Source organism: Acomys russatus, chromosome 8 (assembly GCF_903995435.1).
Source record: "Acomys russatus chromosome 8, mAcoRus1.1, whole genome shotgun sequence".
Classification (NCBI taxonomy): Eukaryota; Metazoa; Chordata; class Mammalia; order Rodentia; family Muridae; genus Acomys; species Acomys russatus.
In genome coordinates this window covers 16,948,512-16,970,864 of record NC_067144.1, presented here as the reverse complement: position 1 = coordinate 16,970,864, position 22,353 = coordinate 16,948,512, and the positions used below count along the sequence as shown (strand labels likewise).

At 52.9% G+C, this 22,353-nt stretch overlaps 1 protein-coding gene across 10 annotated transcripts in view; it reads right to left on the bottom strand.

The window, feature by feature from the left end:
• Tnk2 (tyrosine kinase non receptor 2) overlaps positions 1–20,190 on the bottom strand; it is a 49,789-nt gene extending 29,599 nt beyond the window's left edge. For 4 of the 10 annotated variants that reach the window (XM_051149777.1, XM_051149789.1, XM_051149786.1 and 1 more), the window contains exons 1-2: positions 19,436–20,189; positions 13,959–14,119 (exon numbers count right to left, since the gene is read on the bottom strand). In XM_051149777.1, coding sequence (XP_051005734.1) covers positions 13,959–14,060 — 102 coding nt within the window. In that variant the 5' untranslated portion in view covers positions 14,061–14,119; positions 19,436–20,189. Of the gene's footprint in view, positions 1–13,958; positions 14,120–19,435 lie in introns of those variants that run through there. The other 6 variants (XM_051149774.1, XM_051149778.1, XM_051149781.1 and 3 more) reach the window with 5 other exon arrangements.
• Between the last annotated feature and the right edge of the window lie 2,163 nt (positions 20,191–22,353).

The window sequence follows — 22,353 nt, the reverse complement described above, 5'->3', positions numbered from 1 at the left end:
GAAGCCCTGCCACAGTGAACCCCTCCAGCCTGCACTAAACACCCTAATTGATGGTCTTGACAGGACCACAAAGCTGTTTTGTGCCCCACCAGCTGAAGAGAAGCGCACCAGCGCCCACAGGTCACTTAGAGTCCCTACTGTGCTCCTGGATCGCTGCCCGGCAGTGTGTGACCAAGGACAAATCCCTACATACATCCAAGTTTCCTCCACATGTGTGGCACACTGTTGCACCAAGGCCTGGATACCAATTTGCAGAGCTCTAACCCACTGTCCTGTCCAGGGCATCCTCATGGCACCAAACCCCAGTACCGGCTCGAGGGGAAAGGGGGGGCGGTTAGTGGGAGGATAATGAGGTCAGCCACTGCCACAGCTCTTCTAGGGCGGGGTAGGGCCACCCAGCCTACCTCTGGCTCTAGCTTTCCCCACCCCCACTCCGTCAGCAGGAGCTCAGAGCTGAAGAGGCCTATTGTCAGGCCCTGGCAGTGGGGTGAGGAAAGAACCAACAGCAAACATGCACCCGAGCTGCGTGCTATTCAACATTCACCGTGTGCGCTGTTCAACATTCACCGTGTGCGCAGCACAACATTCACCGTGCGGCTGTTCAACATTCACCCTGTGCACCGTACAACATTCACCCTGTGCGCCGTACAACATTCACCGTGTGCGCCCTACAACATTCACCGTGTGCGCTGTACAACATTCACCCTGTGCGCCGTACAACATTCACCGTGTGCGCCGTACAACATTCACCCTGTGCGCCGTACAACATTCACCGTGTGCGCCGTACAACATTCACCGTGTGCGCCGTACAACATTCACCGTGTGCGCCGTACAACATTCACCCTGTGCGCCGTACAACATTCACCGTGCGCGCTGTACAACATTCACCGTGTGCGCCGTACAACATTCACCCTGTGCGCCGTACAACATTCACCGTGTGCGCCGTACAACATTCACCGTGTGCGCCGTACAACATTCACCGTGCGCGCTGTACAACATTCACCGTGTGCGCTGTACAACAGTCACCGTGTGCGCTGTACAACATTCACCGTGTGCACCGTACAACATTCACCGTGTGCGCTGTACAACATTCACCGTGTGCACCGTACAACAGTCACCCTGTGCGCCGTACAACATTCACCGTGCGCGCTGTACAACATTCACCGTGTGCGCCGTACAACATTCACCCTGTGCGCCGTACAACATTCACCGTGTGCGCCGTACAACATTCACCGTGTGCGCCGTACAACATTCACCGTGCGCGCTGTACAACATTCACCGTGTGCGCTGTACAACATTCACCGTGTGCGCTGTACAACATTCACCGTGTGCGCCGTACAACATTCACCGTGTGCGCTGTACAACATTCACCGTGTGCACCGTACAACATTCACCGTGTGCGCTGTACAACAGTCACCGTGTGCGCTGTACAACATTCACCGTGTGCACCGTACAACATTCACCGTGCGCGCTGTACAACATTCACCGTGTGCGCCGTACAACATTCACCGTGTGCGCTGTACAACATTCACCGTGTGCGCCGTACAACATTCACCGTGTGCGCTGTACAACATTCACCGTGTGCGCTGTACAACATTCACCGTGTGCGCCGTACAACATTCACCGTGTGCGCTGTACAACATTCACCGTGCGCGCCGTACAACATTCACCGTGTGCGCTGTACAACATTCACCCTGTGCGCTGTACAACATTCACCGTGTGCGCTGTACAACATTCACCGTGTGCGCCGTACAACATTCACCCTGTGCGCTGTACAACAGTCACCCTGTGCGCTGTACAACATTCACCCTGTGCGCCGTACAACATTCACCGTGTGCGCTGTACAACATTCACCGTGTGCGCCGTACAACATTCACCGTGTGCGCCGTACAACATTCACCCTGTGCGCTGTACAACAGTCACCCTGTGCGCTGTACAACATTCACCGTGCGCGCTGTACAACATTCACCGTGCGCGCTGTACAACAGTCACCCTGTGCGCTGTACAACATTCACCGTGTGCGCTGTACAACATTCACCGTGTGCGCCGTACAACATTCACCGTGTGCGCCGTACAACATTCACCGTGTGCGCCGTACAACATTCACCGTGTGCGCCGTACAACATTCACCTGTGCGCCGTACAACATTCACCGTGTGCGCCGTACAACATTCACCGTGTGCGCCGTACAACATTCACCGTGTGCGCTGTACAACATTCACCGTGTGCGCCGTACAACAGTCACCGTGTGCGCCGTACAACATTCACCGTGCGCGCTGTACAACATTCACCGTGCGCGCTGTACAACATTCACCGTGTGCACCGTACAACATTCACCGTGTGCGCTGTACAACATTCACCGTGTGCACCGTACAACATTCACCGTGTGCGCTGTACAACAGTCACCGTGTGCGCTGTACAACATTCACCGTGTGCACCGTACAACATTCACCGTGCGCGCTGTACAACATTCACCGTGTGCGCCGTACAACATTCACCGTGTGCGCTGTACAACATTCACCGTGTGCGCCGTACAACATTCACCGTGTGCGCTGTACAACATTCACCGTGTGCGCTGTACAACATTCACCGTGTGCGCCGTACAACATTCACCGTGTGCGCTGTACAACATTCACCGTGCGCGCCGTACAACATTCACCGTGTGCGCTGTACAACATTCACCCTGTGCGCTGTACAACATTCACCGTGTGCGCTGTACAACATTCACCGTGTGCGCCGTACAACATTCACCCTGTGCGCTGTACAACAGTCACCCTGTGCGCTGTACAACATTCACCCTGTGCGCCGTACAACATTCACCGTGTGCGCTGTACAACATTCACCGTGTGCGCCGTACAACATTCACCGTGTGCGCCGTACAACATTCACCCTGTGCGCTGTACAACAGTCACCCTGTGCGCCGTACAACATTCACCGTGCGCGCTGTACAACATTCACCGTGCGCGCTGTACAACAGTCACCCTGTGCGCTGTACAACATTCACCGTGTGCGCTGTACAACATTCACCGTGTGCGCCGTACAACATTCACCGTGTGCGCCGTACAACATTCACCGTGTGCGCCGTACAACATTCACCCTGTGCGCCGTACAACATTCACCGTGTGCGCCGTACAACATTCACCGTGTGCGCTGTACAACATTCACCGTGTGCGCCGTACAACAGTCACCGTGTGCGCCGTACAACATTCACCGTGCGCGCTGTACAACATTCACCGTGCGCGCTGTACAACATTCACCGTGCGCGCTGTACAACAGTCACCGTGTGCGCTGTTCAACATTCACCCTGTGCGCTGTACAACATTCACCGTGTGCGCCGTACAACATTCACCGTGTGCGCTGTACAACATTCACCGTGCGCGCTGTACAACATTCACCGTGCGCGCTGTACAACATTCACCGTGCGCGCTGTACAACAGTCACCGTGTGCGCTGTACAACAGTCACCGTGTGCGCCGTACAACATTCACCGTGCGCGCTGTACAACATTCACCGTGCGCGCTGTACAACATTCACCGTGCGCGCTGTACAACATTCACCGTGTGCGCTGTACAACAGTCACCGTGTGCGCCGTACAACATTCACCCTGTGCGCCGTACAACATTCACCGTGTGCGCCGTACAACATTCACCCTGTGCGCCGTACAACATTCACCGTGCGCGCTGTACAACATTCACCGTGTGCGCTGTACAACAGTCACCGTGTGCGCCGTACAACATTCACCGTGTGCGCTGTACAACATTCACCGTGCGCGCCGTACAACATTCACCGTGTGCGCTGTACAACATTCACCCTGTGCGCTGTACAACATTCACCGTGTGCGCTGTACAACATTCACCGTGTGCGCCGTACAACATTCACCCTGTGCGCTGTACAACAGTCACCCTGTGCGCTGTACAACATTCACCCTGTGCGCCGTACAACATTCACCGTGTGCGCTGTACAACATTCACCGTGTGCGCCGTACAACATTCACCGTGTGCGCCGTACAACATTCACCCTGTGCGCTGTACAACAGTCACCCTGTGCGCTGTACAACATTCACCCTGTGCGCTGTACAACATTCACCGTGTGCGCTGTACAACATTCACCGTGTGCGCCGTACAACATTCACCGTGTGCGCTGTACAACATTCACCCTGTGCGCCGTACAACATTCACCGTGTGCGCCGTACAACATTCACCCTGTGCGCTGTACAACATTCACCGTGTGCGCTGTACAACATTCACCGTGTGCGCCGTACAACATTCACCGTGCGCGCTGTACAACATTCACCGTGCGCGCTGTACAACAGTCACCCTGTGCGCTGTACAACATTCACCGTGTGCGCCGTACAACATTCACCGTGTGCGCCGTACAACATTCACCGTGTGCGCCGTACAACATTCACCCTGTGCGCCGTACAACATTCACCGTGTGCGCCGTACAACATTCACCGTGTGCGCCGTACAACATTCACCGTGTGCGCTGTACAACATTCACCCTGTGCGCCGTACAACAGTCACCGTGTGCGCCGTACAACATTCACCGTGCGCGCTGTACAACATTCACCGTGCGCGCTGTACAACATTCACCCTGTGCGCCGTACAACATTCACCGTGTGCGCCGTACAACATTCACCGTGTGCGCTGTACAACATTCACCGTGTGCGCTGTACAACAGTCACCGTGTGCGCCGTACAACATTCACCGTGTGCGCCGTACAACATTCACCGTGTGCGCCGTACAACATTCACCGTGTGCGCCGTACAACATTCACCGTGTGCGCCGTACAACATTCACCGTGTGCGCCGTACAACATTCACCGTGTGCGCTGTACAACATTCACCGTGTGCGCCGTACAACATTCACCGTGTGCGCTGTACAACATTCACCGTGCGCGCTGTACAACATTCACCGTGCGCGCTGTACAACATTCACCGTGCGCGCTGTACAACAGTCACCGTGTGCGCTGTACAACAGTCACCGTGCGCGCCGTACAACATTCACCGTGCGCGCTGTACAACATTCACCGTGCGCGCTGTACAACATTCACCGTGCGCGCTGTACAACATTCACCGTGTGCGCTGTACAACATTCACCGTGTGCGCCGTACAACAGTCACCGTGTGCGCCGTACAACATTCACCCTGTGCGCCGTACAACATTCACCGTGTGCGCCGTACAACATTCACCCTGTGCGCCGTACAACATTCACCGTGCGCGCTGTACAACATTCACCGTGTGCGCTGTACAACAGTCACCGTGTGCGCTGTACAACATTCACCGTGTGCACCGTACAACATTCACCGTGTGCGCTGTACAACATTCACCGTGTGCACCGTACAACATTCACCGTGTGCGCTGTACAACATTCACCGTGTGCGCCGTACAACATTCACCGTGTGCGCTGTACAACATTCACCGTGTGCGCTGTACAACATTCACCGTGTGCGCCGTACAACATTCACCGTGTGCGCTGTACAACATTCACCGTGCGCGCCGTACAACATTCACCGTGTGCGCTGTACAACATTCACCCTGTGCGCTGTACAACATTCACCGTGTGCGCTGTACAACATTCACCGTGTGCGCCGTACAACATTCACCGTGTGCGCTGTACAACAGTCACCCTGTGCGCTGTACAACATTCACCCTGTGCGCCGTACAACATTCACCGTGTGCGCTGTACAACATTCACCCTGTGCGCTGTACAACATTCACCGTGTGCGCTGTACAACATTCACCGTGTGCGCCGTACAACATTCACCGTGTGCGCCGTACAACATTCACCCTGTGCGCTGTACAACATTCACCCTGTGCGCTGTACAACATTCACCCTGTGCGCTGTACAACATTCACCGTGTGCGCTGTACAACATTCACCGTGTGCGCCGTACAACATTCACCGTGTGCGCTGTACAACATTCACCGTGTGCGCCGTACAACATTCACCGTGTGCGCCGTACAACATTCACCCTGTGCGCTGTACAACAGTCACCCTGTGCGCCGTACAACATTCACCGTGCGCGCTGTACAACATTCACCGTGCGCGCTGTACAACAGTCACCCTGTGCGCTGTACAACATTCACCGTGTGCGCTGTACAACATTCACCGTGTGCGCCGTACAACATTCACCGTGTGCGCCGTACAACATTCACCGTGTGCGCCGTACAACATTCACCCTGTGCGCCGTACAACATTCACCGTGTGCGCCGTACAACATTCACCGTGTGCGCCGTACAACATTCACCGTGTGCGCTGTACAACATTCACCGTGTGCGCCGTACAACAGTCACCGTGTGCGCCGTACAACATTCACCGTGCGCGCTGTACAACATTCACCGTGCGCGCTGTACAACATTCACCGTGTGCACCGTACAACATTCACCGTGTGCGCTGTACAACATTCACCGTGTGCACCGTACAACATTCACCGTGTGCGCTGTACAACAGTCACCGTGTGCGCTGTACAACATTCACCGTGTGCACCGTACAACATTCACCGTGCGCGCTGTACAACATTCACCGTGTGCACCGTACAACATTCACCGTGTGCGCTGTACAACATTCACCGTGTGCGCTGTACAACATTCACCGTGTGCGCTGTACAACATTCACCGTGTGCGCTGTACAACATTCACCGTGTGCGCCGTACAACATTCACCGTGTGCGCTGTACAACATTCACCGTGCGCGCCGTACAACATTCACCGTGTGCGCTGTACAACATTCACCCTGTGCGCTGTACAACATTCACCGTGTGCGCTGTACAACATTCACCGTGTGCGCCGTACAACATTCACCCTGTGCGCTGTACAACAGTCACCCTGTGCGCTGTACAACATTCACCCTGTGCGCCGTACAACATTCACCGTGTGCGCTGTACAACATTCACCGTGTGCGCCGTACAACATTCACCGTGTGCGCCGTACAACATTCACCCTGTGCGCTGTACAACAGTCACCCTGTGCGCCGTACAACATTCACCGTGCGCGCTGTACAACATTCACCGTGCGCGCTGTACAACAGTCACCCTGTGCGCTGTACAACATTCACCGTGTGCGCTGTACAACATTCACCGTGTGCGCCGTACAACATTCACCGTGTGCGCCGTACAACATTCACCGTGTGCGCCGTACAACATTCACCCTGTGCGCCGTACAACATTCACCGTGTGCGCCGTACAACATTCACCGTGTGCGCTGTACAACATTCACCGTGTGCGCCGTACAACAGTCACCGTGTGCGCCGTACAACATTCACCGTGCGCGCTGTACAACATTCACCGTGCGCGCTGTACAACATTCACCGTGCGCGCTGTACAACAGTCACCGTGTGCGCTGTTCAACATTCACCCTGTGCGCTGTACAACATTCACCGTGTGCGCCGTACAACATTCACCGTGTGCGCTGTACAACATTCACCGTGCGCGCTGTACAACATTCACCGTGCGCGCTGTACAACATTCACCGTGCGCGCTGTACAACAGTCACCGTGTGCGCTGTACAACAGTCACCGTGTGCGCCGTACAACATTCACCGTGCGCGCTGTACAACATTCACCGTGCGCGCTGTACAACATTCACCGTGCGCGCTGTACAACATTCACCGTGTGCGCTGTACAACAGTCACCGTGTGCGCCGTACAACATTCACCCTGTGCGCCGTACAACATTCACCGTGTGCGCCGTACAACATTCACCCTGTGCGCCGTACAACATTCACCGTGCGCGCTGTACAACATTCACCGTGTGCGCTGTACAACAGTCACCGTGTGCGCCGTACAACATTCACCGTGTGCGCTGTACAACATTCACCGTGCGCGCCGTACAACATTCACCGTGTGCGCTGTACAACATTCACCCTGTGCGCTGTACAACATTCACCGTGTGCGCTGTACAACATTCACCGTGTGCGCCGTACAACATTCACCCTGTGCGCTGTACAACAGTCACCCTGTGCGCTGTACAACATTCACCCTGTGCGCCGTACAACATTCACCGTGTGCGCTGTACAACATTCACCGTGTGCGCCGTACAACATTCACCGTGTGCGCCGTACAACATTCACCCTGTGCGCTGTACAACAGTCACCCTGTGCGCTGTACAACATTCACCCTGTGCGCTGTACAACATTCACCGTGTGCGCTGTACAACATTCACCGTGTGCGCCGTACAACATTCACCGTGTGCGCTGTACAACATTCACCCTGTGCGCCGTACAACATTCACCGTGTGCGCCGTACAACATTCACCCTGTGCGCTGTACAACATTCACCGTGTGCGCTGTACAACATTCACCGTGTGCGCCGTACAACATTCACCGTGCGCGCTGTACAACATTCACCGTGCGCGCTGTACAACAGTCACCCTGTGCGCTGTACAACATTCACCGTGTGCGCCGTACAACATTCACCGTGTGCGCCGTACAACATTCACCGTGTGCGCCGTACAACATTCACCCTGTGCGCCGTACAACATTCACCGTGTGCGCCGTACAACATTCACCGTGTGCGCCGTACAACATTCACCGTGTGCGCTGTACAACATTCACCCTGTGCGCCGTACAACAGTCACCGTGTGCGCCGTACAACATTCACCGTGCGCGCTGTACAACATTCACCGTGCGCGCTGTACAACATTCACCCTGCGCGCCGTACAACATTCACCGTGTGCGCCGTACAACATTCACCGTGTGCGCTGTACAACATTCACCGTGTGCGCTGTACAACAGTCACCGTGTGCGCCGTACAACATTCACCGTGTGCGCCGTACAACATTCACCGTGTGCGCCGTACAACATTCACCCTGTGCGCCGTACAACATTCACCGTGTGCGCCGTACAACATTCACCGTGTGCGCCGTACAACATTCACCGTGTGCGCTGTACAACATTCACCGTGTGCGCTGTACAACAGTCACCGTGTGCGCCGTACAACATTCACCGTGCGCGCTGTACAACATTCACCGTGCGCGCTGTACAACATTCACCGTGCGCGCTGTACAACAGTCACCGTGTGCGCTGTTCAACATTCACCCTGTGCGCTGTACAACATTCACCGTGTGCGCCGTACAACATTCACCGTGTGCGCTGTACAACATTCACCGTGCGCGCTGTACAACATTCACCGTGCGCGCTGTACAACATTCACCGTGCGCGCTGTACAACAGTCACCGTGTGCGCTGTACAACAGTCACCGTGCGCGCCGTACAACATTCACCGTGCGCGCTGTACAACATTCACCGTGCGCGCTGTACAACATTCACCGTGCGCGCTGTACAACATTCACCGTGTGCGCTGTACAACATTCACCGTGTGCGCCGTACAACAGTCACCGTGTGCGCCGTACAACATTCACCCTGTGCGCCGTACAACATTCACCGTGTGCGCCGTACAACATTCACCCTGTGCGCCGTACAACATTCACCGTGCGCGCTGTACAACATTCACCGTGTGCGCTGTACAACAGTCACCGTGTGCGCTGTACAACATTCACCGTGTGCACCGTACAACATTCACCGTGTGCGCTGTACAACATTCACCGTGTGCACCGTACAACATTCACCGTGTGCGCTGTACAACATTCACCGTGTGCGCCGTACAACATTCACCGTGTGCGCTGTACAACATTCACCGTGTGCGCCGTACAACATTCACCGTGTGCGCCGTACAACATTCACCGTGTGCGCTGTACAACATTCACCGTGCGCGCCGTACAACATTCACCGTGTGCGCTGTACAACATTCACCCTGTGCGCTGTACAACATTCACCGTGTGCGCTGTACAACATTCACCGTGTGCGCCGTACAACATTCACCGTGTGCGCTGTACAACAGTCACCCTGTGCGCTGTACAACATTCACCCTGTGCGCCGTACAACATTCACCGTGTGCGCTGTACAACATTCACCCTGTGCGCTGTACAACATTCACCGTGTGCGCTGTACAACATTCACCGTGTGCGCCGTACAACATTCACCGTGTGCGCTGTACAACATTCACCCTGTGCGCTGTACAACAGTCACCCTGTGCGCTGTACAACATTCACCCTGTGCGCTGTACAACATTCACCGTGTGCGCTGTACAACATTCACCGTGTGCGCCGTACAACATTCACCGTGTGCGCTGTACAACATTCACCCTGTGCGCCGTACAACATTCACCGTGTGCGCCGTACAACATTCACCCTGTGCGCTGTACAACATTCACCGTGTGCGCTGTACAACATTCACCCTGTGCGCCGTACAACATTCACCCTGTGCGCTGTACAACATTCACCGTGTGCGCCGTACAACATTCACCCTGTGCGCCGTACAACATTCACCCTGTGCGCTGTACAACATTCACCGTGTGCGCCGTACAACATTCACCCTGTGCGCTGTACAACATTCACCCTGTGCGCTGTACAACATTCACCGTGTGCGCTGTACAACATTCACCGTGTGCGCCGTACAACATTCACCGTGTGCGCTGTACAACATTCACCCTGTGCGCTGTACAACATTCACCGTGTGCGCCGTACAACATTCACCCTGTGCGCTGTACAACATTCACCCTGTGCGCCGTACAACATTCACCGTGTGCGCCGTACAACATTCACCGTGCGCGCTGTACAACATTCACCGTGCGCGCTGTACAACAGTCACCCTGTGCGCTGTACAACATTCACCGTGTGCGCCGTACAACATTCACCGTGTGCGCTGTACAACATTCACCGTGTGCGCCGTACAACATTCACCGTGTGCGCCGTACAACATTCACCCTGTGCGCCGTACAACATTCACCGTGTGCGCCGTACAACATTCACCGTGTGCGCCGTACAACATTCACCCTGTGCGCTGTACAACATTCACCGTGTGCGCTGTACAACAGTCACCGTGTGCGCCGTACAACATTCACCGTGCGCGCTGTACAACATTCACCGTGCGCGCTGTACAACATTCACCGTGCGCGCTGTACAACAGTCACCGTGTGCGCTGTACAACATTCACCCTGTGCGCTGTACAACATTCACCGTGTGCGCCGTACAACATTCACCGTGTGCGCTGTACAACATTCACCGTGCGCGCTGTACAACATTCACCGTGCGCGCTGTACAACATTCACCGTGCGCGCTGTACAACAGTCACCGTGTGCGCCGTACAACATTCACCGTGCGCGCTGTACAACATTCACCGTGCGCGCTGTACAACATTCACCGTGTGCGCTGTACAACATTCACCCTGTGCGCCGTACAACATTCACCGTGCGCGCTGTACAACATTCACCGTGCGCGCCGTACAACATTCACCCTGTGCGCTGTACAACATTCACCGTGTGCGCTGTACAACATTCACCCTGTGCGCTGTACAACATTCACCGTGCGCGCTGTTCAACATTCACCGTGCGCGCTGTTCAACATTCACCGTGTGCGCTGCACAACATTCACCGTGTGCGCTGCACAACATTCACCGTGTGCGCTGCACAACATTCACCGTGTGCGCTGTACAACATTCACCGTGTGCGCTGTACAACAGTCACCGTGTGCGCTGTACAACAGTCACCGTGTGCGCTGTTCAACAGTCACCCTGTGCGCTGTACAACATTCACCGTGCGCGCTGTTCAACATTCACCGTGTGCGCTGTACAACATTCACCGTGTGCGCTGCACAACATTCACCCTGTGCGCTGTACAACAGTCACCGTGTGCGCTGTACAACAGTCACCGTGTGCGCTGTACAACAGTCACCGTGTGCGCTGTACAACATTCACCCTGTGCGCTGTACAACATTCACCCTGTGCGCCGTACAACATTCACCCTGTGCGCTGTACAACATTCACCGTGTGCGCTGTACAACATTCACCGTGTGCGCTGTTCAACATTTACTGTGCAATATGCACTGCGCACGCCCTTCAGACCAAAGAGCCCTAGAAACTGGAACATGGAGGAGGAGAAGTGTCAGGGTACTTCAAATCCCACTGCATCCTGTCTGTTGGCTCACAAACAAGTGAGATTCTGAGAGAGTAAGGGGCGCCTGGCCCAAAACATAAAGGGAAGAGTCATCAGGAGTGGGTACCAGGAGGTGAGGTGTTGGAACGGAAAGCCAAAACTGGTCAAGTGTAACTAGCTACGCTGGGCAGAAACAAACAAGACCTCTTGTCTGCCTTCCCAGCACAGCCCCTAGCTCCTGGTCCTCCACTGCCCTGCAGAGGCCGTTCCATCTCCACAGAGAACCACACTGGGTCTCTGGGGTTTTTTGGTTTTTGTTTTTGGTTTTTTGAGACAGGATTTCTCTGTGTAGCCCTGGCTGTCCTGGACTCACTTTGTAGATCAGGCTGGCCTCGAACTCAGTGATCCACCTGCCTCTGCCTCCCGAGTGCTGGGATTAAAGGCGTGCGCCACCACACCCGGCTGGGTCTCTGTACAGTACACTGACAAGGAGAGCACACAGTAACCGCCAGGATCACAGCTCCCTTCTCCACCTCCAGAAGCCTGGGACCTCCGCGCTGGCAAAAGATGTTCTCTGCACTCCGACCAGGCCAACAAAGATGTAAAGACATCCAAACTAGAGGCTTCTAAGAAATGGCCTGTCCAAGTCACCACACAAGTCACTATCTTCAAAGAGCCACTGGGCACCACAGCCTCCACAAGCTTCTTCCTTGATTGAAGAAGCAGAGAACAAAAATTTACCAAAGACCAAAAGAAAACCTCTAGCTTGGAAGAGAAGGAAACACATACAAAGAAGCAACTGAGAAAAGTATCCAAACAAAGTAACAAAAACAACTGCGCTGTGGAGACTGCTCAGCCCCTAAGGCGTATGCCTGCCTCCAAGCCTAGCCACCTAAATTTGACCCTCAGTTTAATCCCAGGACACATAGAGCAGGAAGAGCTCCAACTTCCACAAGTTATTCAATGAACTCCACACATAGGTCACGGCGCCTACGAGTGTGGTATTTTAATATCACAGATAAAAAAGCAGGGGCTGGAGAGATGGCTCAGAGGTTAAGAGCACTTACTGGCTGCTCTTCCAAAGGTCCTGAGTTCAATTCCTAGCAACCACACGGTGGCTCACAGCCATCTATAATGTGATTTGATGCCCTCTTCTGGTGTGCAGGTGTGTGTGCAGGCAGAACACTAAATATATAATAGTAAATAAAAAAATCTTTTAAAAAATTACAAATTAAAAATAAAGGCATGTGGCACCACAGCTGGGCTAAGAAGACATCTTTAAGGAGCCATGGATTATCTAATGATCAACAGCTCTTTCTGCCTCACAAACGCACAAGGACGAGGATGACTTTAAACATAAAGCTTTTCCGGTTTGGACAGGAAGTTGTTTCCAGAAAGGCCCATGTGTTCACGCCTTGGTCACCGGCTTATGGCGCTATGGAAAGGTGACGAGATCATGAGGCGCCTGACCTAGTCAATAAATTAATCCTTTGATAGAGTCATAATCTGAGGCATTAGCTAGAGGAAATGGGTCACTAAGGATGTGCTTTCAACACTGGCCTCTTCCTGTCTATCCTCCTGCCTCCACGAAGTTCGAAGCATTGCTCCGCCATGACAGACCGCCTCACCACAGGCCAAAAAGCCACAAACTGAAACCATCTCTCAAAGCGTTTCCTCTCTTAAACTGATTTCCTTAGGTATCTGTCACAACGATAAAGTGACTAACATTAAGTGCAAACCGTGGAAGCTAAAGCGCAGTGGCTCACACCCTCGAGGCTTGGAAGGGACGCAGTTTCTGACCTAGAACTCTCTCTACATTCATGTAACCACCAACTTCCAGGGCTCATACACATTCCTCCTCAGGACACAAGAGAGGATGTGAGCTACCAAAACCATAAAGAGGAGAAGTACGAGCAGGAAATGCCCCCCACGGGCTCAAGTGTTCCAGCACACGGTCCCCAGCTAATGATGCTGTTTTGGTACCAGGTGTGGGACCTTTAGGAGATGGAGCTAAGCTAGAGGAAACAGGGGACTTACAGCCCAGGCTCCAGTCCAGGTGTCCTCTACTCCCTGGTCTGGAACGAGGAGTGAGCCACACCATATGTTCCCGTGACCACTGCAGGAGCTGCCTGCCACCATGCCTTCCCCAGCCCCACAGTGAGCTACAGCTCCTGATCCCACTGCAGCACAGGAAGACCCTGTCAAGAAAGAAAGGAAAGAGCTGGGCAGCAGTGGCAGGCAGATCTCTGTGAGTTCGAGGCCAGTCTGGTATAAAGAGTAAGTTCCAGGACAGCCAAGGCTACACAGAGAAACCCTGTCTCAAACATCAACAATAAAAATTTTAAAATAGGGGCTGGAGAGATGGCTCAGTGGTTAATGTGCCGCCTGCTCTGCCAGAGGTCCTGAGTTCAATTCCCAGCAACCACATGGTGGCTCACAACCGTCTATAATGAGATCTGATATCCTCTTCTGCAGATAAAGCACTCATATACAATTTAAAAGAAATTTTTTTAATAAATAAATAAGCCGGGCAGTGGTGGTGCACACCTTTAATCCCAGCACTCAGGAGGCAGAGGCAGGTGGATCGATGTGAGTTCAAGGCCAGCCAGCTCTACAAATCAAGTCCAGGATAGCCAAGGCTATACAGAGAAACTCTGTCTCGAAAAACCAATAAATAAATAAATAAGAAAAGAAAAATAAAACTTGTTTAATACTGATGCAGTTTGATTAGAAACCTGAAACCTTTTTATATAGGGTGTTTTTGCATTAAGTCCTGAAGCCTGCTCTACACTTCTCTATTTTTTTAGCCACTGCTGTGTGTTTAATAATATGAGAGGGAGCCAGGCACAGTGGCGCACGCCTATAATGCCAGCACTCAGGGAGGCCGAGGCAGGCAGATCTCTGTGATTTCAAGGCCAGCCTGGTCTACAAAGCAAGTCCCGGATAGGCAAGGCTACATAGAGGAACTCTGTCTCAAAACAAAAACAAAAACAAAACTCAATAATAATAATAATAATAAGAAGAAGAAGAAGAAGAAGAAGAAGAAGAAGAAGAAGAAGAAGAAGAAGTAGTATTTTCATGCAGTTGCATACATTTTCCTTGTATAACTGGCTATGTCAAATGAGTTTTAAAAATAAGTAAATAAAAATCAGGCAAGCACACCTTTGACTCCAGCACTTGGGAGGCAGTCAGGTGGATCTCTGTGAGTTCAAGGTCAGCCTGGTCTACAGAGTGAATATCCAGCCAACTGGGAATACATAGTAAGGCCCTGTCTCAAAAATAAATAAGAAATAAAATGGTGGGGCTAGAAAGATGACTCAGCAGTTAAGAGCACTGGCTGCTCTTAGAGAGGACTTGGGTCAGGTTCCCAGCACCCACATGTAATTCCAGTTCCAGGGGACCAGACACTTCCTTCTGAGCTCTGTTGGACACCAGGCATACATGTGGTACATATACATACATACAGCCAAAGCACTCATGCTGTGTACATAAAAATAACAAAGTCTAAAAAGAAGGAAAATAATTGAGAGGGAGGGAGGGAAGGGAGAGAGAGGGAGAGGGAGAGAGAGGGAGAGAGAGAGAGAGAGAGAGAGAGAGAGAGAGAGAGAGAGAGTTAGAGTTCTAAGTTAAGAAGATGAAGCTAAGACCCCAGAGAAGATACAGGTGCTTACAATTCAGAGTGCCCAAAAGGAGACAGCTCCAGAGATCTCTGTCAAAGGTCCCCTCAAGGACCCACTGAGCACTGCTCTCACGTATATGAAGGAGCTGACTGAGACCAGGGGAAACAAACAAGCAAAGAATATGAAGGGAACTGGAACAGGGCTGAGCTCTCACCAGCCAGGAAAGCACTTGCTCTCACCAGCACAAGTAATTACGTAGAGTGGTTTTTATTATTATTGAAAACAGTTTAAAAGGTAAAGTGATTGTTTAAATAAACCACTATCAATGTAATTATGGAGTTTTTAACATAAATGCTTGCTATGAGGAAAGACACGAAAGCAAACCATTTAAGGGCCTTGCACTAATATCACTTTAAGGTAAACTATAGTAAGTAAAAGATGTATACCATGAATGCTACAGTCATACAAAAAATGTTATTTGGTGCCGGGCGTGGTGGGCCACGACTTTAATCTCAGCACTTGGGAGGCAGAGGCAGGCGGATCTGTGAGTTGGGTGCCAGCCTGGTCTACATACTGAGTCCAGGACAGCCAAGGCTACAAGAGAAAACAAAATCCAAAAACGAAAACCACCCAACATTATTTATAAACAGACACTCAAGTTCTTTTTGGACACAGGATGTTTCTCCATTCACAGCCCAGGCTGGCCTGGTCCTCTTGCCTCTTATCTCCTGAGTGCTGGGCTTACCAGAAGGCCAACACTGTGCCTGACTCCACAAAAGAGCTTAACAACCCAGGGTGGTCGTACACACCTGTAAGCCCAGCATGAGGGAAGGTGAGGGTGAGGCAGGAGAGCTATTCGGATTTCAGGACCAGCCTAGGCTACATAGTAAGTTCAAGACCAATCTGGGTTATAGATGCCCAACCTCAAACCTCAAACCAAAACCAAAAAACCTTAACAAATTACTTACAAGTAGCAGAATTATATAATGTTATATAATTCATGTTAACAATTCAAAACAGGAAAGCCAATAATCATTGACTGACATAAACCACCTGGGAAGTCCACCAACCAACCATGCTGATTAATCCCAGCGCTCAGGAGGCAGAGGCAGGCATATCCCTGTGAGCCTACAAAAGTGATTTCAGGACAGTCAGAGCTGCAGAGAAACCTTGTCTGAAAAAACAAAACAAACAAACAATGCAAGCCACAAACTACAAGAAAATATCTGCAAATCATGCATCTGAGAAAAGATTTATATTCTGGATATATATATATTTTTTTAAATCTTTATAACAGTATGAAAAGGTGCGCAGTGGGTAAACAAAATGATAGTTACCCCACCAAAAATGTACAGATGGCAAATGAGCACATGATGAGACGACGTGACTAGGGGAATGCTAATTAAAGCCATAAGCAGATACACTATGGACCTCTTAGAATGTCTAAAGTTATAGATACCACCAAACAATGTGTGATAGGCTTACAAAACTGTTCAACAGTTAAAAAACAGCCTGTCTGGTATGTTTGGGGATCTGGGTCTTTAGAAGGCGGGGCAGCATTTGTTTGCTAAGATGGGGGGGGGGGGGCGGGGGGGGCCTGCTACGTTGCTCAGGCTATCTTTTAACTCCTGGGCTCAAGTGAGCCTCCTGCCCCAACATCCCAAGTAGTTGGGCTGACAGGCACATGCCACCCAAGTGAACTATTTATCTTCAGAATTATTTTCTCATTTGTTTAAAAAAAATTTTTTAAGTTAAATTTAATTTTAACTGGTTTATGAAAGTGTAAGTATGGTAGCTATTAATGGGGTTACGTGCTAAGTCTAAAAGTTCACCTACACAAGCTGGGCGGTGGTGGCGCACGCCTTTAATCCGAGCACTCAGGAGGCAGAGGCAGGCGGATCGCTGTGAGTTCAAGGCCAGCCTGGTCTACAAAGTGAGTCCAGGATAGCCAAGGCTAGACAGAGAAACCCTGTCTTGAAAAACCAATAAATAAATAAATAAATAAAAAGTTCACCTACAGGGCTGGAGAGATGGCTTGGTGGTTAAGAGCACTGACTGCTCTTCCAGAGGACCCAGGTTCAAATCCCAGCACCCACATGACAGCTCAGACTTATCTGTAACTCCATGATCTGATACTCTCACACAGACATACACGCAGGCAAAGCACCAATGCACATAAAACAAAAATATATAAAAAACATGTTTTAAAAAGTTCACCCACAATATAATCCAGCCATTCCAGCCCTGAGAATTTACTTGGAGGAAATAAAAGCAATAATCCACAAGCATTCAAGGAGGCTGCATTTGTAATACAAATCCGAAGCCTATCCATGACCAGGGAAATACATATAAAGACAAGGACATACAAAAGACAGGGGATGAAACAATGATACATGCAACGACACGGTTGAGTTTTTAAGCAAGGACGCTGATCCAAAGAAGCCAGACTCTAAAAGGTCACGATTTGATTTCCATTTACACAAAACACTAGGTACTGCAGGCTCAAGGGAGTGTCAAAGAACAGACCTTCTGTTTAGCGGAAAGTTCAGGAAAAGTCAAGCTAAAATAAGTGTGAAGATGTATTCCTTATACACGCGCTGAGAGCAGAGTTCTCTCCACGGAAGCCAGTGAGTCAGAACTCCTCTGGTCATTCCAGGAGAGCTTGGCACCAGAGACACAGCGGCTAAACTTCCGGTGTCTGGATGTTTGAGATAATGTGACAGGCACAGGGTGAAGCTGACAGACAGGTTGGGTTTGCCGGAGCTGGCAAACCGGCTCCTCGAGCAGTCCTAGCACCACCACCCCTGCTTCTGCCCCCACAGGAGAACCCTATCTCCACCCAGGCCGGTTCAGAACGCGAGCATGGAAGACATCTGACTCATTCATAGGCACACGGGGGGGGGGGGGGGGTGTGTGTGCAGGTATTCCCAGTGAAGGCTCTGAATCCATCCCACTGGTGGGACTGGAGGTTCAGGAACTCTTAACAGGGCTGGGGAGAAAAAAAGACAGAGCTGTGCGCTGTCAACTAGCCCACCTGGACCAGGAAGGAGCAGGTGGGTTCGTGTGTCAACAAGAAACCAAATCCAGCCACTGGCCCTGTCCCCTTAGGCTCCACCTCTACGATGCGATGCACCAAGAACATGCGCTCGGCTGCCCCACCACCACCCCCTCCAGGCTGGGGTGTGAAGAGGCCTTAATAGGATGTCTATCACAACCACCTCTATTTGCCAGCTTCCATAGAGTGAGGTCGAGGACTGGGCCAAAGAGGGGGGGTAACAGCCTAACAGCCCTGGTACACCCCCCTCTCCCATTCCATTCAGAAACGAAGACCTCACCAGTTGCTCTCCGCTCCTCTACCCATCCTTGGCTTTGGGCCCACAGCATAATCGACCGTGACAAAACCGTGTGGCAGGCACAGGCCAGGCTCGTGCCAAAGTCACTACTGGCTGCCGCGCTCACGTGACCAACAGGACTTACAAGATAAGGCACCGATAGTGCAACACTACCCACTTCCCTTTCTGCAGGGCTTGAGGCCACTGATGCAGGTTGCTCAGCAGCTAGCTGTTGCAGAGACACACCTACCTTCCGCCAGCGGATGGGGGGTGGGGGAGGGATGACTTCTCTGCAACTGTAGCCCTGGGGCTATCCTACCCTCTCTGCCCTCTACCTATCCCAGGCAGCCACTCAAAGGCTTTCGCATCCAGTCTAGACTTGAAAGAGATGACTGCTCCACTACACAGCAGCTGGTAGACACAATAGTGTCTTGGCGGGGGAGGAGAAGTGCTTCCCCCCAGGTCGGTCAACCTGAGAGTACAAGGGCTGTTTGGGGCCTATTCTACTGTGCTTCTAATAAACACATCAACGTTATCTGATGACAAAACCGGCCTTCCTTACCTTAGTTTTCAGCTGCCCCCAGGCAGACACAGCTTCGAGGTTCTCAGACTTGAGGTAGCAGACAGGATCTTGCTGGCCAGTGCCTACCCTCCGTCAATGGCTTCCAAAGCTCAGGTTCAGGGCGCTCTTTTGCTCCCCAAGCCCCTACATCTCCCCGCATTACTCTTGACACTTAGAGAAACCCCGGTGCCAGCAAAGCAGCTTGCAGATCACCACCTCCTCCGCCGTCTGCGCCTGCGGGTCCTGTGCCCCTCTTGGAATCCTTCTCCCCCTGGGGACACTTTACCGTTCAGATACGTTTCCTGAACAGCCCACACTACCTGGCCCTCCTGCACCCCGTGCAGCCAATTTGCTTCCTGAACCCCTAGGCGCCCCTCTCCTTCAGGTCCACGGGGTCCCACAGGCCTGGCCCTCCCCAGCAGCTCGAGTCGGTCCTCACTCGCTGGGGATGCTCCTAGGACAACCGCCTCCCTGCCCAGGTGTCCGCAGCTCTCCCAGCTGAGCTCGTCCGAACTTTCGAGGTCCTCCGTGTGCCGGCAGGAGCCGTCTGCCAACGCGGGCAGCTCCTCCGGCTGCCGCAGAAGCCTGCGTGGGCTGCCCTCCCCGTGCTCCTGCACCCCGGCACGGGCCTCGCCGCGCTCCTGCACTGCGGGGCCGCCTCCCCCCTTCTCCTGCTGCTGCCTGCGGGGCCCCAGGCCCTCCTCCTGCGCCACGGGCCCGCCGGCCGAACCCGTCCAGCGCGGCGGGCGCCTCCAGTCCGCGGCGTCGGGCGGCCCCCACACCACCCCCAGGCTAAGCTCGTGAGCGCGGCCGCCCCGCTCCTGCACCCCCAGCCCCACGCCGCCCTCCTCCTGCACGGCCGGACCCACCCCGCCCTGCTCCTCCACGCCGAGCTTCAGCCCACGGAGAAGCTGCGGACCCCAGCTGAGCCGCCCGACCCGCGCCGGCTGCTGCTCCGGCAGCGCTGGGCTCAGCCCGCCGCGCTCCTCCTGCGCCCCCCGCCGGCGACCCCCAGCTCCGACCGCGCCGCGCACGCGCCTGCCCCCCAGAGGCCGCGCGCTCCCGCCCCTCCAGATGGTGCTGCCCTATGCTCCCCGGTCCCGCGGCTTCCGCCTCGGCCCCAAGAGGGCCCGGCGTCCCGCCCTCGCCTCCCGCCGTCGACCTCGGCCACCCCGGGCGCCGCGCCGCAGGTGCTGCGGCCCCGCGAGCCCGCGGCCCTCCAGCCGGGTTCCCAGAGCCCGCGCGCGCCTGCGCCGCCCAAGGGGGTGGGACCCGCCGGAGTCGCCCCGCCCTCTTAAAGAGACCCAGGACTTTTAATTTTATTTATTTATTTATTTTTGCATTCGCACACTTCCACACACGGTTCCCCGAGCCCCAGCCACACACACAGGGGATAATAAATAAATGCATAAATAAATACATAAGTGGATAGATAGACAGACAGCAAAAATTAGGAGGTTTCATTGATTAACAAATTCAAGTGAGAGTAAGTCCCGGAATAAGAGTCTGAGTACGTGTGTGTGTGTGTGTGTGTGTGTGTGTGTGTGTGTGTGTGTGTGTGTGTGTGTGTGTGTGTGTGTGTGTGTGTGTGTGTGTGTGTGTGTGTGTGTGTGTGTGTGTGTGTGTGTGTGTGTGTGTGTGTGTGTGTGTGTGTGTGTGTGTGTAAAACAGATTGATACAGGGTCTCACTATGCACCCTAAGCCGCCTTCGAACTTGTGACTCTCCTCGCTGCTGCCTCCTGAGTGTTTGAAGTTCAAGGGCATTTCAGCTGCATCAGGTTTACCCTGTAAGAGTGAAAACTCACTTCTACGCGCGTTATCAATTGCTTCTGCTTTAATCTAGCAGCCAGTCAGAAGACACTGGACCTGTGTCCTTTTCCTGGGACCAAAGGAAGGTTTCCAGAACAAGGGAGTTTGTCTCCAGCCAATTCTCTTCCCATGTGAGCCTTGGTTAGAAACTTGGGCCCAAGCAATGCAACCCTCCTCAACATAGTCAGTGTAATGTGTCCTAGCACAAATGGAAGCAGGCCTAGGCGACAAGACCTAGAACCCACAGGCTCAGTGCCACTGAGCCCCATGACTGTCTTCACCTCATCTCTAAACCGGGAACAATAAGAAATTAAGCCTTGGTGGCACACACCTTTAATTCCAGCACTCAGGGAGGCAGAGGCAGGCGGATTGCTGTTAGTTCAAGGCCAGCCTGGTCTACAAAGCAAGTCCAGGACAGCCAAGGCTACACAGAGAAACCCTGTCTTGAAAAAAATAAAATAGACTAGAATAGAATTAAATAAGAACGAAAGGTCAGCCATCCGGGTGGGAGTAAGTGGCTGCCCCGTTGTATGTGTTGTCCGGCCGTTCCCTTTACAGCTTTCTAAGTTCTTAAGAAAGGATGACTCTAATTAAGCAAGATGTTGGCAGAGAAGCATACTTTAGCTTTATAAATTCCACATTTGGTAACCCTCATTGGTTCAGAATGTGTACGGCTGCTTATTACCTAACCAAAGGCAGGCAAAATGCTGAGCTTTTAACTTGCAGAAGAGTAGCATGTGGGTCCAAAGCATTACAGGAACCAACCACCCCAGGCAGCCAGGGTCAGACCTAACGTGGCTTAGCTAGAGTTAGAAAGGAGGGAGAGAGGGTCTCCCTGCTCATTACCAGACCAGGGCTGCCCTTCTTTCTTTTCTTATAAACGCTTGAATGTGCCAGACCCGGTGGCACACACATGTAATCCCAGCACTTGGGAGGCAGGTGGATCTCTGAGTTCGAGGCCAGGCTGATCTACAGAGAGAGTTCCAGGTCAGCCAGGGCTACACAGAGAGAAACCCTGTCTTGGAAAACCAAACAGAAAGCCAGGCGGTGGTGGCGCATGCCTTTAATCCCAGCACGCAGGCTGATCAATGTGAGTTCGAGGCAGACCT